Consider the following 12,965-nt stretch of genomic DNA (forward strand, 5'->3'; position numbering starts at 1 on the left):
GTTAAGCTCTACATTTCAACATTCTCATCAACCACTATACTTTTTATAATACCTTCTAATTTTTGCAAACATATGCACATACATACATATTAATGAGAATTACTTACACACTTACATACCTACAAATGCAAAAGAATTAAATGAAAATCCGTACGCCTTTTGAAGCAAAAGAACACATAAACAAATATAGAGAAGGAAATAATCAAGAAAAATGAACGTATTCTCAAAGCAACATAAAGCAGAATAGTAACAGCAGCTCAGCCAATCGTCACACTAAGTTAAGCATAACATTTGATAAAAAATTGAAGGAAAAAAATGATCACATGAAACCCTTAAAAGTGTTGTGGGGCAAACGAATGCGAGGAATATAGAAAGTGTATGTGTGTGCGGGTGTACATACACACATATCATGCCTGCTGTGTAGCAAATAGATTAGAATACGTTTCTCAGCATGGCCATAACTTACATACAAGTTGGTACATGTTTTTGGGACATGACTTTATGATGGTACAAGTACTAGTGCGATTGTAGTAAAAGCGAAAAGGGCAAAAAAAGAGAACAAAGTGCTCTAACCTTCTACTCTGCAAAGTAAGCGAGGAAACAAACCAATGTTCTATACAGCATACATATGTGAGTATGTGTGTGTGGTCGAGTATGTTAAGTGAATGTGCATATTAGTACAACCCAGTAGAAAATGTTCATCTATAGGCATGCATCCGCATATTCCAGACAAGGTCCTAGGAAAGTCAGTCCATTTATGTATGACAGGGCAAGGCAGAATATTATGTTTCAATGCACTTTCCCTCCATTCGATCATTTGTAATGTTATTTCCTGCTGTCTTCTCTCTATCTTTCTCTCACTACAACCTTATTCCCTCTCCTGATTGAGGGGATTTATGCAGGCTTGTGACCTATGAAATTCAACTACGGAGTAAATGACTCCACAAATCGAAGTAGAAACGAAATTCGAGGACAGATTTAATTTAATCAATTTTCAGTCCTAAAAGAAAAAATCTTTATTTTTTGGGACAGCAACTGATTTTGGATGTCATTCCTGGAATTAATCGGTGAGGGAACAACGACCACGAGAAAATTTATTGTATCAGGTTTTTACGGTACTAAAGATGTTACTCACTTGCCGTATAACGATTTTAGTTCACCTATGCATTCTCGTCTTGTTCATCCACGTGGAAAATTGTGCAAAATAAGCTCCATCCGTGTTTTTGTCAAGATGAATTTTTAAACCACTGTAAACAACACCTATATGGCTCACACATCAATATGTTCTGGGTGCGTTTATAGTAAAATACATCAAACTTCCAATAGAAATGTCAGATGGCACCTAACAATACTAGAAGTGCCCAAGACCGGAAACTTAAATAGACACCTTCGTATATTTCGCACACTACGTCTTCAGATTATTATTAAATTATTTTATTTCTAATTTCTTCGATTTCACACAAGTGTTATCTTTGGCGTCCTGTTAGAAAAATATGTCGTAAAGTAAAGAAAGAGGAAAAGTGAAGAAATTTGGTCCCTGCTAAATAAAAAATTAAGAGTTATTTTCTCTGGCACTGTCCAAACAAAGAGCGCAAACATTATCCGTTCGCTGCCTATAGAATGCATTCTAGCATGGCTCTGATTTCATATTATTTGGCTGGCATCTTTACAAATTGTTCGTTGGCATCACGGAATTTCCGATGGGGAAGCATATAAGTAGTTATATTTTTAGATTTTCCGCAGTTTGAAGGAAGTGCTAAGTAATCACTAAGAGTATGCAATTTAAGCCTAAGATCTTTGTAATTTCTAAAGTTGTATGAATTTTGTGATTGAAGAGTAAATCCTCCGGCGTTTGTGTATATATACCCCAATACCCTAGTGCAGAATGATATTATATTAGAAATTTGCTTAATTTACGTTGGAAAACCAAAAAAATCCATTCAGCTAGATCTTTTAGTGTCTCTGTTCATCTGATGAGTGGAGTGCAAATTTAGATATTTTTAACAAAGCTTGGTGCATATATTAAGTATGACCCAAGGGTAGGTTGATATAAGCCCTCTTCTATTCACCACTTCTCTGCTCGGCTCACATGATGAAAAATAAGGGCGTGAAAGCAACAAATGCAATTTTAGGCAGCTTTATTCTAGCGCTGCCAATATATGTTTACTTATACCAGTATATGTTTACTATTCACCTTTTGGTAACGCTTGGCGAAAAGAAGAGGCGTATTGAAAATAAGCAAAATCGGGTTTTAACCACGCCAATCTTCCATATAACGGTAAATTGAAAAAAGAAAAAAATTCAAAAAATATGATAACACAGCAAATATGGAATATTAAGCAAATTTATTTATTCTTTAGAAAGGAGGCTTCATATGTAGACCTTTTAGTTTTTTAAAATACCCCAACTGGTTACTGAAGCGAATTATGTACTTGGATAGGCGGTGATGGCAGAGAAAGAAATGTTTATGTTTATTTAAAAGTTTTGGAAAATGAGAAGTAGACCACCTATTACCGAGTAAATGTGCCTGCCTACAAAAGTTTGATATACAGAGTGATTCATTAATTCCGCAGATTTTCTTTTAAAATGAACAACAAAAAGTGTCGAAATGATATTGTTTCATTGCATTTATATTTGAAATATTCATTAAATCCTGACCATGATGCCCCTACCAATAGAGGCACGCGCATATCAAAATTTTCCATTACTTTTTGGCATAGTTCGTTCACCTATAATGTTTTTGATTTTCTTCTTCAACTTCGGAATTGTCTCGACCTTATTGGCATACTTTTCACGTAACTTCAAGCGAAAAAGTCCAATGGTGTCAAATCACAAGGTGTGGGCGGACATAACAGCTCTTTGTTTCGTTTAATAATTTGATCTGGGAAGTTCGCAATAGGCCATTGTTTTTAGTACCCAAGTCCATGTCATCTAATTCAGGCGCTGTTCACCTGAGTATCGCTCTATTTCCAAGTTTGGCCTGTAGTAACAATTACGAATATATTATAAAAATCAGAAAAAACCAGGATAACACAAATAACTGCTATCAAGGATTTGCATCACCCTTGAAAGACCCTATATGTATTAAACTTGACCTTCTCAAGCGTAATAGGTAAAGGCAATTAAAACTTTAATTCCCATCTATCCATTCAATCCGCCTACTAAACGAATAATTTGAGCAAAAGTTAAATTAGTTGAAGTAAAAGGTGCTTAACTCGCTTTACTTCGACGATGAAATTAACAAAGTTAGGATAAACCAATTTAGATACACATTTTTTTTGCCAACCCTCAGTTGGTTGGTTTGGTTAAATTGCAATTTCTATTCTCCTTTATTTGCCATTTCATTTACAGAATGTTAGCGATCACTACATTATAGTATTATGATCTTATCGAAATTGGTCTACCAGAGCGTGGCTCATCTTGGGCGCACATGGTATCGTTGGAACCAGGGCTTTGTTATTGCATGCCACACTTTATTGGATTCATAAACAACACAAAATTGTTCGGATGCCTGCTTTAAATTTTCACATTTACAAAACCATATCCACTTTCCATGTATTGTTAATTTTCGAAAAAAAATATTTCCGCCAATAGAGTTGAAAATTGTAAAAATTTCGAATATCGGATGATTTTCAAGTTAAAAATATAGGCCTTTATATCCACAAATTTCTTAATCCATGTCTTAAGTATTTTGAAACATAACCTAAGCTCCTCAAACACGATGTCTGCTGCCCGCTGCCTTTTCTACAGTATTTTTTACTTTTTACGTTACACAATTTTTTATTAGTTTATTACCGTTTGTGGAGATATGTATGTGTGTATGTATGTGGAGTATAATCACTGCGTCTTGAATATCCATAGGCACAAGGGATCGCTGATGATTTATTGCTTAAATATATTATATATTTTATGTTTGCTGCTTTATTATGTGCCTCAAAATAATAGTGGGTTGTATTTACCCACATTTGCACAAAAATTTGTTACACATATGAAAATTTATGATTTTCTGCTCTATGATATCAAAAAGTACTAGTGAGTGCAGTGAGTACGTTCTGCGGAAAATGGGAGAAAATCAAACAGTAAAAAATAAGAAAGATGAAGCACAACAATTGTGGTGATGTCGTGTGGTGCCTTCCGGCGTTGCGCTAAAGCTGTAGGTCTGCACTGCAAAAATGAAATATCTAAAGAACTACTAAAGTGTTCATCAATGATACAAGATACCGCGACAGCACTAACTGGAATTTCAAAACGAAATTTCTATTACGATCTTTGTTTTTTTAATTACAAAGTTTTACATGCTTTTTTATAAAAGCCTGTTTTCGATATATTATGGGGCCATAAAGTGCCCTTACCGTCAAGCTTGCGAGAAATTGGAGATAAAACTCCCTGAAAATCAGTTTTTGGATGTTTTTACTCGACCTTTTCTCAAAAACCCGACGTGCGAGAGACTTCAACTTATACTCAAATGGGGTTAACTCTTAGAGGGTTAGTGATTACGTTCGAATTGCAAATTGTTATGAGCCAAGTTCATCAAAATAACTACTTAAGGGTTTTTGGGTCGCTGATTTCATATTCGATGTCAGTATTTCAAAATTCAAAAAGGGCACTTTTGGACCTCAGAATCATGTTCAACGTGAATTTTGTAGACATGTGAAATTTATAAATGTTTAATGCCTGAAACTTTGACACGTTTGAATGCGTCACAAAAAATGTGTGGTGGGTAGTCATAAGAGTGCAATAACTCTTATACTTTTCTAAAAGCGACTAAGGCTGAATTGAAAGCTATGAGATTCGGTTGTCTCAGAAAACAGATCACATTCAAGGATATTTCATATTCATTTCGGAGGTGCACAAAGATGGTTGGTTCATTGTAGAAAAACTTCGTTGAATTTATATTAAATTTTTTTTTTTTCATTCATGAAAGTTGAAGTACTGCAATTGTCCACCTAAATCAGATAATCGTGAATATTCATTGAGTCTGGGTTAGCTATGTCGATATTTGGAAAATGTTTTTGGTACAAGAATGATGTCACATTTTGAGCAGTTATTGCGAGAGAGAAAAAAAATATATATCGCTCTCTATATCTTTTGAGGTAAAAATTATTAGAGGGAATCAATAGTTTACATATTGTCTGCTCCTGTTAGACAGTGACCTATTAATATAACAGCTAGGAGATCTCCGGATAAGAGAGCAATCAATATGCATGCATGTATTAGTGACCTAATCACATATCATTATCATTGGCTGAGCACTTCTCAAAATTCACTGTTGTTTTTGTTGGTGGTATGAGTATGAATTATGGGTTGTAGCTTTGCATAGAATGGTGAGGATAGGGATTGGGTGATTCATATTATATTATTATTTTTTTTTGTTTTTACTGGACCACTATCACATTTAGCACAACACAAAACCAAGAACAGTACTAAAAATATGGGTATATGTATAACTTTGTATGTTCCCATGCATATGTGGAAGCGCATGCAAATATAATATTATATTATTGTTTTACAGCTAGTTCGCATCTAAAGTCTTTTGTTTATCATTATGTTAATAGCAAGTACCGTTGATTTTGAACCATTGTCTAGCGTGGGTTAGCATTCTACTGGCTGCATTCTATTATAATTTCTGCTATTTTCTATGTAAATACAGTAATGAAAATAAATGTGAAAATAAATGCAAATCACGCTCGGGAAGCCAACACACTATTATTACAGTATAACTGCATTAGCATATGCGTTATTTACTTTTCTTTGTATACTCGTACACTACCATACATTCAATTAAGTGCAGTGTGCTCGTGTGCAATAAGGAAGTAGAAATATGTAACTGTTATTGCAAAAAAAGCAACTTGCCGTCGCTAAAAGAAACGTTATGGGTAGTATGAAAGCAAAAACAGCAAAGCATTTGACGAATATGGAGGAAGCTTTTATTGGTCAACTGTCTTAGAATCATTGAACTTTTGGAATTTGCGTCTATTCCTTGTAATTGCTTATACTAATTTACTCAATTCAAATTTTTAATGGTCAATTGGGTAATTTTGAGTAAGTAAGCAAGCTGCGGCCGCCGTAGCCGAATGGGTTGGTGCGTGACTACCATTCGGAATTCATAGAGAGAACGTAGGTTCGAATCTCGGTGAAACACCAAAATTAAGAAAATCATTTTTCTAATAGCGGTCGTCCCGCGGCAGGCAATGGTTATAAATAGTTAGTTTAACATTAATAGTTTATTTGTACTTCCTTTTTTAACCTTCAAATATGTTTACTTAGCCTATATAAATAATAAAAAAAAATAAATAATTGGCGCGTACACTTCTGTTAGGTGTTTGGCCCTGCTCCTCCTCCTATTTGTGGTGTGCGTCTTGATGTTGTTCCCTAAATGGAGGGACCTACAGTTTCAAGCCGACTCCGAAGGGCAGATATTTTTATGAGGAGCTTTTTCATGGCAGAAATACACTCGGAGGTTTGCCATTGCCTGCCGAGGGGCGACCGCTATTAGAAAAATGTTTTTATTAATTTTCGAACCAACGACCTCTCTGTGAATTCCGAATGGGAATCACGCACCAATGGCCGAATGGGGCTACGGCGGCCGCCTATATGCTTTTATAAAATTCATTGGCTTAATGAATAAATAAACCTTAGAGGAACATCAACCTAGGCAGCGCTTAGTAAGGTTTCCACAAAAACCACAACAACATGGTAATCGAATTATTCATTTATTTATACAATAAACTTTGGAGACGGGCAACAGATGTACGCAATTTTTGGGCAAATATAAATTTTCGTGATAAAAATGTTGCGAAGTTAAATGGCCAACCGAAAATATTTATGACCGCAGAGCGCTTTCGAAAGCACTATCTGCCTTTGCCTAAGGCAAATGGATATTTAGAAAGTAATACTTAGATATTAATCACCACCACGCATATATATGTGGTATATAGAATTAGGGTGTATCATCGTTAAAAAAATGGTGCTTTTACATTGGAAAAAAAAATTACTATTTATATTTTAAGGCTTTCGCTAAAATATTATGAAAAAATATTAAGATTTGAGACGTAATTTTTGACTTACTTTGGAAAATAGGTTTAAGAGGAACTTGAGTAATTTTACCAAATCCTTAACGATGTACAATTTTAGGGTATCATTGGAAAGATATTGTCTCACCGTTTACATTTTCAAAGTTAACCAATTTACGTACCAAATATTTTTTTTGTGGTAAAATATTTCGAATTTTATGCAAACCTTTTTAAGTTATTTTCTGGAAAAATATTTTTAAAACTAATTTTGTTTATGAAAACCTTGAATTTGGAGGCATTTTCAAATCGATCCAATTCACGCAAATCTTAAAATTTGGTCGAAGTCTTGAAATGTAGAAAAACAAATTAAAATTTTGGTGGGGCACCCTAATGTACATAGTTTACATATATAAATGGTTTGTGTGAAGACCGATGCATACATAGATGAAGCAAAATGAAAGAAGAAAAATATGTTAAATAATCTTAAAAATAACTATCTAAGAGGGTTATTATGAAAAGTTCATACACATCCACATATTTAATTTAGTATTTTTCGCCCATTTATACATAAATGACAAATAATATTTAAAAGAAGTAATATAGTATTTTCGAAATGTCTATTATCATCAATTTTATAAGACACAAATATTACTGACATATTTTACTGCCCCTTCTTTATACAAAAACTAATGAAAGAAGCTATGATTTACTAAAAAAACAATAAATATTTGATATCCACTTAAAAAAACAAGTTAATTAAATTTAAAAATTTTCTCTTCTTATTTATTCAACTCCAGGATGACGGCGGCATTGAGTTCTTCAATACCATTGTCCTGCAGCCGCATTTGAAACTCATCACCGATGCGGGTCGTGGCTATCATGTGCGTTGCTCATACAAGAGCCGTGATGCGGCAACCAGTTCGCCAAGTAAGAAGCACACACAACGACGCAAAGCGAACAGTGGCAAGCATGCGCAAAAGCCGCAAGCTTATCGCAGCGCTGAGTCGGCCCCAGTGGGAGTGGGAGGTAGTGACCGTCGCGATTATGGACGCTCATTGGATAAGTATCGTGCCACTGGCGATGAATTCGATCAGGAAGATGTGTTTGAAGATGGCGAAGATGCTGTGGACGAGGGTAATGAGGAGAGTCTTAACGAGATACCGATGCCTGGCTGCCATATGAAAATCTACAATTCAGAGCATAAAATTGCTGATGATGTGAAAATTGGCGATCCGCTGACGATTGTCATCAGTATTGACAAACAGGAGCTGTATGGGCTACATGTGACCGATTGCATTGTGCGCGATGGCTTAGGTTGGGGCGAGCAGCGGCTGTTGGGCGATGATGGGTGAGTGAAAGAGATCATGAAGAAAGAGTAAAAAAAAAATTTCATTGATTAAAAGGTAGAAATTGTATATAAAATGTGAAATGCCACTTGTTTTTAAAGATTTTAAGAAATTATAAAATATTTGTAGCAAGAAGAAGAAAGTGCGAGTATATTGTAGAGAAAATGCGATTTAAGAAAGAATGAACCACACTCGTAGAATAAAAGAGAAAAACTTAAAACTAGGTATACTTGTATGCATGCATGTGTAAAAAATTGCGATTTGAAATTTTAAAACTCAAGAATACGCTCGAAAATACTTTCTCTACTTTCTATAAAAAACTTTGCAAAAAATATATAATTTATAAATGCTTAAAGAAAATTTATATAAGAAATTTTCTTGAGGGTTGTTTAAGTATTTTTTTTAAATAACGTTTTTTTTTTTTGCTTTCCAGAAGAGTTGTGGGCTAAGCTTAAATATTAGATGTTCTGTATTTTGTTGTTTTAAATATATTTTTCCATAACTTATTAGCAAAGTACTGAGTAACTATGAGAAATTTAATCGCGATTCGGCTTTCAGTGCGTAGATGTCTGCTGTTCTTGCATTTGTTTTTTACTATGGCGAAATAATTTAAGCAGTAACAGTATTTTTTACGACCTCAAAGCCCAAAGATTTTTTAATGCGAACTCCAAAATTAACAATGGACAAAGCGAAACTGTAGCTGCTATTTCGGAAGCCAACATCTCCTCGGATTTCTTTTTAGACTCCAACGCGACTCAAACTGGCGTTAGCCGAATGTTAATTTTATAATATTCTCGCGTCCGTTGCTATTTGTTGCACCGGAAGCCATCTACCGAAGATGTGATTTCCCAACTTTCTGAATAAAAACGAAACCTTTTTAATGTCATATTCAAAATAGGTGGCCATTCTATTCACACATAATAAAGTTGACTGAAAAAGCATTCATTTTACACTCATTAGAAATGTTTTATTTAATTATTAAATATTTTAAACCATTAGCGACTATCAAAGCTAGCTCGTTCATGTCAGGCTAAGCTAACTTAGGCTAGACGAGTTTCTATAAAAATAGAGTTCATTCGGTGCTTAAGGTATCGGTACTTATGTCACCGATCTTTTGGTAAATCCAATCAGTCCTTCTCTCATACTGTGTCTAAACTTACTATGTTCTAAACGAAGTGTTTCATCAGAAATTTGAAAGACATTCATCAAAATGGTAGACATTTACTATCTCATCTTTACAGCTTCTACAGAAATCGTTATCCGAGGCTTTGAACCTGGCGAGCGTTGACGTTGTGGTATCGGCAAGATTGTAGGCATCTTTGATATCCTTGCTTATTTCAGCAACTGAAAAATTGTAACCAAATTTGAAATCAATCTCGGATCGAGGGGTCGGCCTTTGGCTCGTCAGTCTATAACTTTTGAACAGCTGCATTTTCTTATGCGGTTTGCATCAATATTTTGACCACAATTTTCCATAGGAAACGATATATACCTATATATATATATAATTGGCGCGTACACCCTTTTTGGGTTTTTGGCTGAGCTCCTCCTCTTATTTTTGGTGTGCGTCTTGATGTTGTTACACAAATGGATGGACCTACAGTTTCAAGCCGACTCCGAACGGCAGATACTTTTATGAGAAGCTTTTTCATGGCAGAAATACACTCGGAGGTTTGTGATTGCCTGCCGAGGGGTGACCGCTATTAGAAAAAACTTTTTCTTCATTTTGGTCTTTCACCGACATTCGAACCTACATTCTTTCTGATTTCCGAATGGTAGTCACGCACCAACACATTCGGCTACGGCGGCCGCCGATAGCGGAAATGAAAATCGATTAAAATATATTATAGTTTTATCCCTAAAAGAGGGCTTAGTGGTCAACAAAAACAAACAAAAAATAAAAAACCTCAGTATGTGTCAGTTCACATTCTCTATTCTGTCTTTCAAAATATAGAACAAACCTTTAATGTAAATAGTCTCCTTTTTTATTATTTCGCAGTTTTGTATAGAGTAAAAAAATGCTCGGAATTCGATTTAAATTTTTTGTTTAAATTTGAAATTTTTCATCGGTAAAACACTAACAAGAATTTATGTTTCATTTCTTTTTCAACCGCCGCAATTTACGCAGTTGCCCTATGGATAACGAAATCATGGGCCAATTCAACTATACTAGCGATCATTTGGCTGCCAATGTTACCTTCCCAGCACACAAGTTCCCCTACACTACATCCGTCTACTATCAGTGCAATGTGCATTTGTGCGCCTTGCAGGATCCCGAGTGCCAATTGGTGGGTGCAACCATTGCATATCAATTTTATTTGCGCATATAATTGATTTGTTGTATATGTATATGTATTTTTAGCCTCCTGCGTGCAGCGGCAAACGACCCAAACGACAAACTAACAACGACAACAAAGACGAAGACGGCCAACCGGCCACCATCGAAGTCTACTCCGGTCTGTATGTGAACGAGAATGTGGATGTGTCCGAGAGCGATGATGATACAGTGCTCAAAGAACGTGTAAGTAAATATTAACTGAATATGAACGAATATTTTTTTTCCATTTTGGATTCATTTTAAAATTCAACATTTGTTTTTGTTTTTATATTTACAGACACTTGAGGATGCGTTGTGCGTTTCGCAGCGTACTTTTGCCATTGCCATAGCAATCGCCGGTCTCATATTGATGTTGGCCGTCGTTGCCGCCGTACTCTGCATCATGGCCCGAAGGAGCACGAAGAGTGTGTCGAATTCGGGCAGCTCCATTTACAGTGGTCCCTACACGAATACAGCGTTCTCGCATAGCAGCTAAATGCAACGCAAAATACCGCAACCCAACGCAAATACCACACAACACAAATGTAAACACGAATGCACACACACACACACGAATAGGAGCTAGAAATTTTCGGTTAAAAAATTTTTATATTGGATTTTTACGCGGATAATTTTTTTTGATTTTGTGTATTTGTAATTTAAATTTCTTTTTTAATTTTTGGTTTACACACACACTCATATATGAACACTCAAAGTGTTTTAAAACAAACGAAATGTTAAAGTAAGAGAAGTTTTGAAAATTTCTTGTACACTGCCGCCGCAAAGAAGCGCAGTTTGTAGTAGTCATTGTGTTTAGTTGTTAAGGTCACAAAGATCACGTTAAGCGACGCATAAGTGGAAATAAATAATGCAATAGTTTTTTGTGTAAATGTGTTAAGGGCAAAGCATATAGGCAAGAAGAAAAAATACTTACACACGGAATACTTCAAAAAGTAAGCTCAAGCTATGCTTAGTAAACGCATAGGGAATTCTGTGAGTTTTACTGTTTTCTTCTTCTTCTCCTTTTTGCTCTGCCCCAACTTGAGCTGCCTATAAATATGCAATTAATTAATTAAAATAATTAATGTATTAACTTTAAGTCTATAGTAAGCCACGACACACGCTTCCTTTAGAGTCTTTATATCCTATACCAGATACACTTACGCACATACACACATGAACACTTAATACATACAAGCAGTCAGTATATGTAGATAGCGTAGATATTACTGGGCAATAAAAATATACAATTAAAATACGAAAAGTTAAGTGTAAAAGGTAAAAGTGTGAGTTAAAAAACAAAAATAGTAAGCAAATATTTGCCCTTTAATATCGCAAAGGTATAACACCTGAAAGTATGCAACTTGTCATAGCGCATGCTCGCAGGTACCTTTGTTTAGCTGATACAAGTAAAAGTACTCGTAAAACTTGAGAATATTTTTGGTGGTGGTCAATTTATTACATTTATGTAATTTTAACGCTTGGTTGGCGCGCCACATGCAAAGGGAAAAATTTAGAAATACTACAATTTTTCTATTAAGAATTTGTACGAACAACGAACGCGCTCAACCTGCTCAGGTGATACTATTAACTATTTAATCTAATATAAATTTAAATTATTAACCTAATCCACTAATATTGGAATTGAGTTATATTTGTTGTATTGGAAAACCAAAGTTTATCCATTGCTACTTGAAACGAAAATAATTTTTGTATTACTATCTAACGTGAAAAATAAAATTATAAAAACAAAAAAAAATTGGAAAAAGTGAAAAAATGAGAAGCAATATTGTATTTACACTACGTACCATCTTGTCATTACAACTTAAACTTTATTATTTTAACTATTTACTTTAATTCTAACTTAAAACTAAACTATCGAATCAGATTTAAATCAAACTAATTTATTGGTTAAAAGAAAATAGATGAGAAGAGGAACAAAACTAAAACAGAAAGTTTAAGTCTAAAGCGTATGCGTTTGAAAAATTATAAATTGTAAAGTGTGTCGTTATGGCGGGAAAAAACAATTAAAAATTACTTATAAAATAAATATATGAAAGAAATAAAGGCCCTTAAAATGAACAGTCCTAAAAATTATTTGTGTACGCGTTTGGTATAGGGCGAATGCACGATTGAGAGAATACATTTGACAGAATCAATTGGATTGGCGTCATTTTAGAAGTCTATTTACTTCTTTATTTACAAAAATGTTGATTCCTTTATTTTCACAATACTTATGGTATTATAGAGGGTGGGCCAAATAAGACCTACTAATGACTAAAGACTACT

The 12,965-nt window shown here is 34.6% G+C and overlaps 1 protein-coding gene across 4 annotated transcripts in view; it reads left to right on the top strand.

The window, feature by feature from the left end:
• LOC129243527 (uncharacterized) overlaps positions 1 to 12,758 on the top strand; it is a 178,483-nt gene extending 165,725 nt beyond the window's left edge. For all 4 annotated transcript variants that reach the window (XM_054880601.1, XM_054880604.1, XM_054880602.1 and 1 more), the window contains 4 exons: positions 7,811 to 8,361; positions 10,488 to 10,647; positions 10,722 to 10,880; positions 10,975 to 12,758. In XM_054880601.1, coding sequence (XP_054736576.1) covers positions 7,811 to 8,361; positions 10,488 to 10,647; positions 10,722 to 10,880; positions 10,975 to 11,172 — 1,068 coding nt within the window. In that variant the 3' untranslated portion in view covers positions 11,173 to 12,758. The remainder of the gene's footprint in view (positions 1 to 7,810; positions 8,362 to 10,487; positions 10,648 to 10,721; positions 10,881 to 10,974) is intronic.
• The last annotated feature ends 207 nt before the right edge of the window (positions 12,759 to 12,965 follow it).

This window comes from Anastrepha obliqua, chromosome 4, assembly GCF_027943255.1.
Source record: "Anastrepha obliqua isolate idAnaObli1 chromosome 4, idAnaObli1_1.0, whole genome shotgun sequence".
In the NCBI taxonomy this organism is placed as follows: domain Eukaryota; kingdom Metazoa; phylum Arthropoda; class Insecta; order Diptera; family Tephritidae; genus Anastrepha; species Anastrepha obliqua.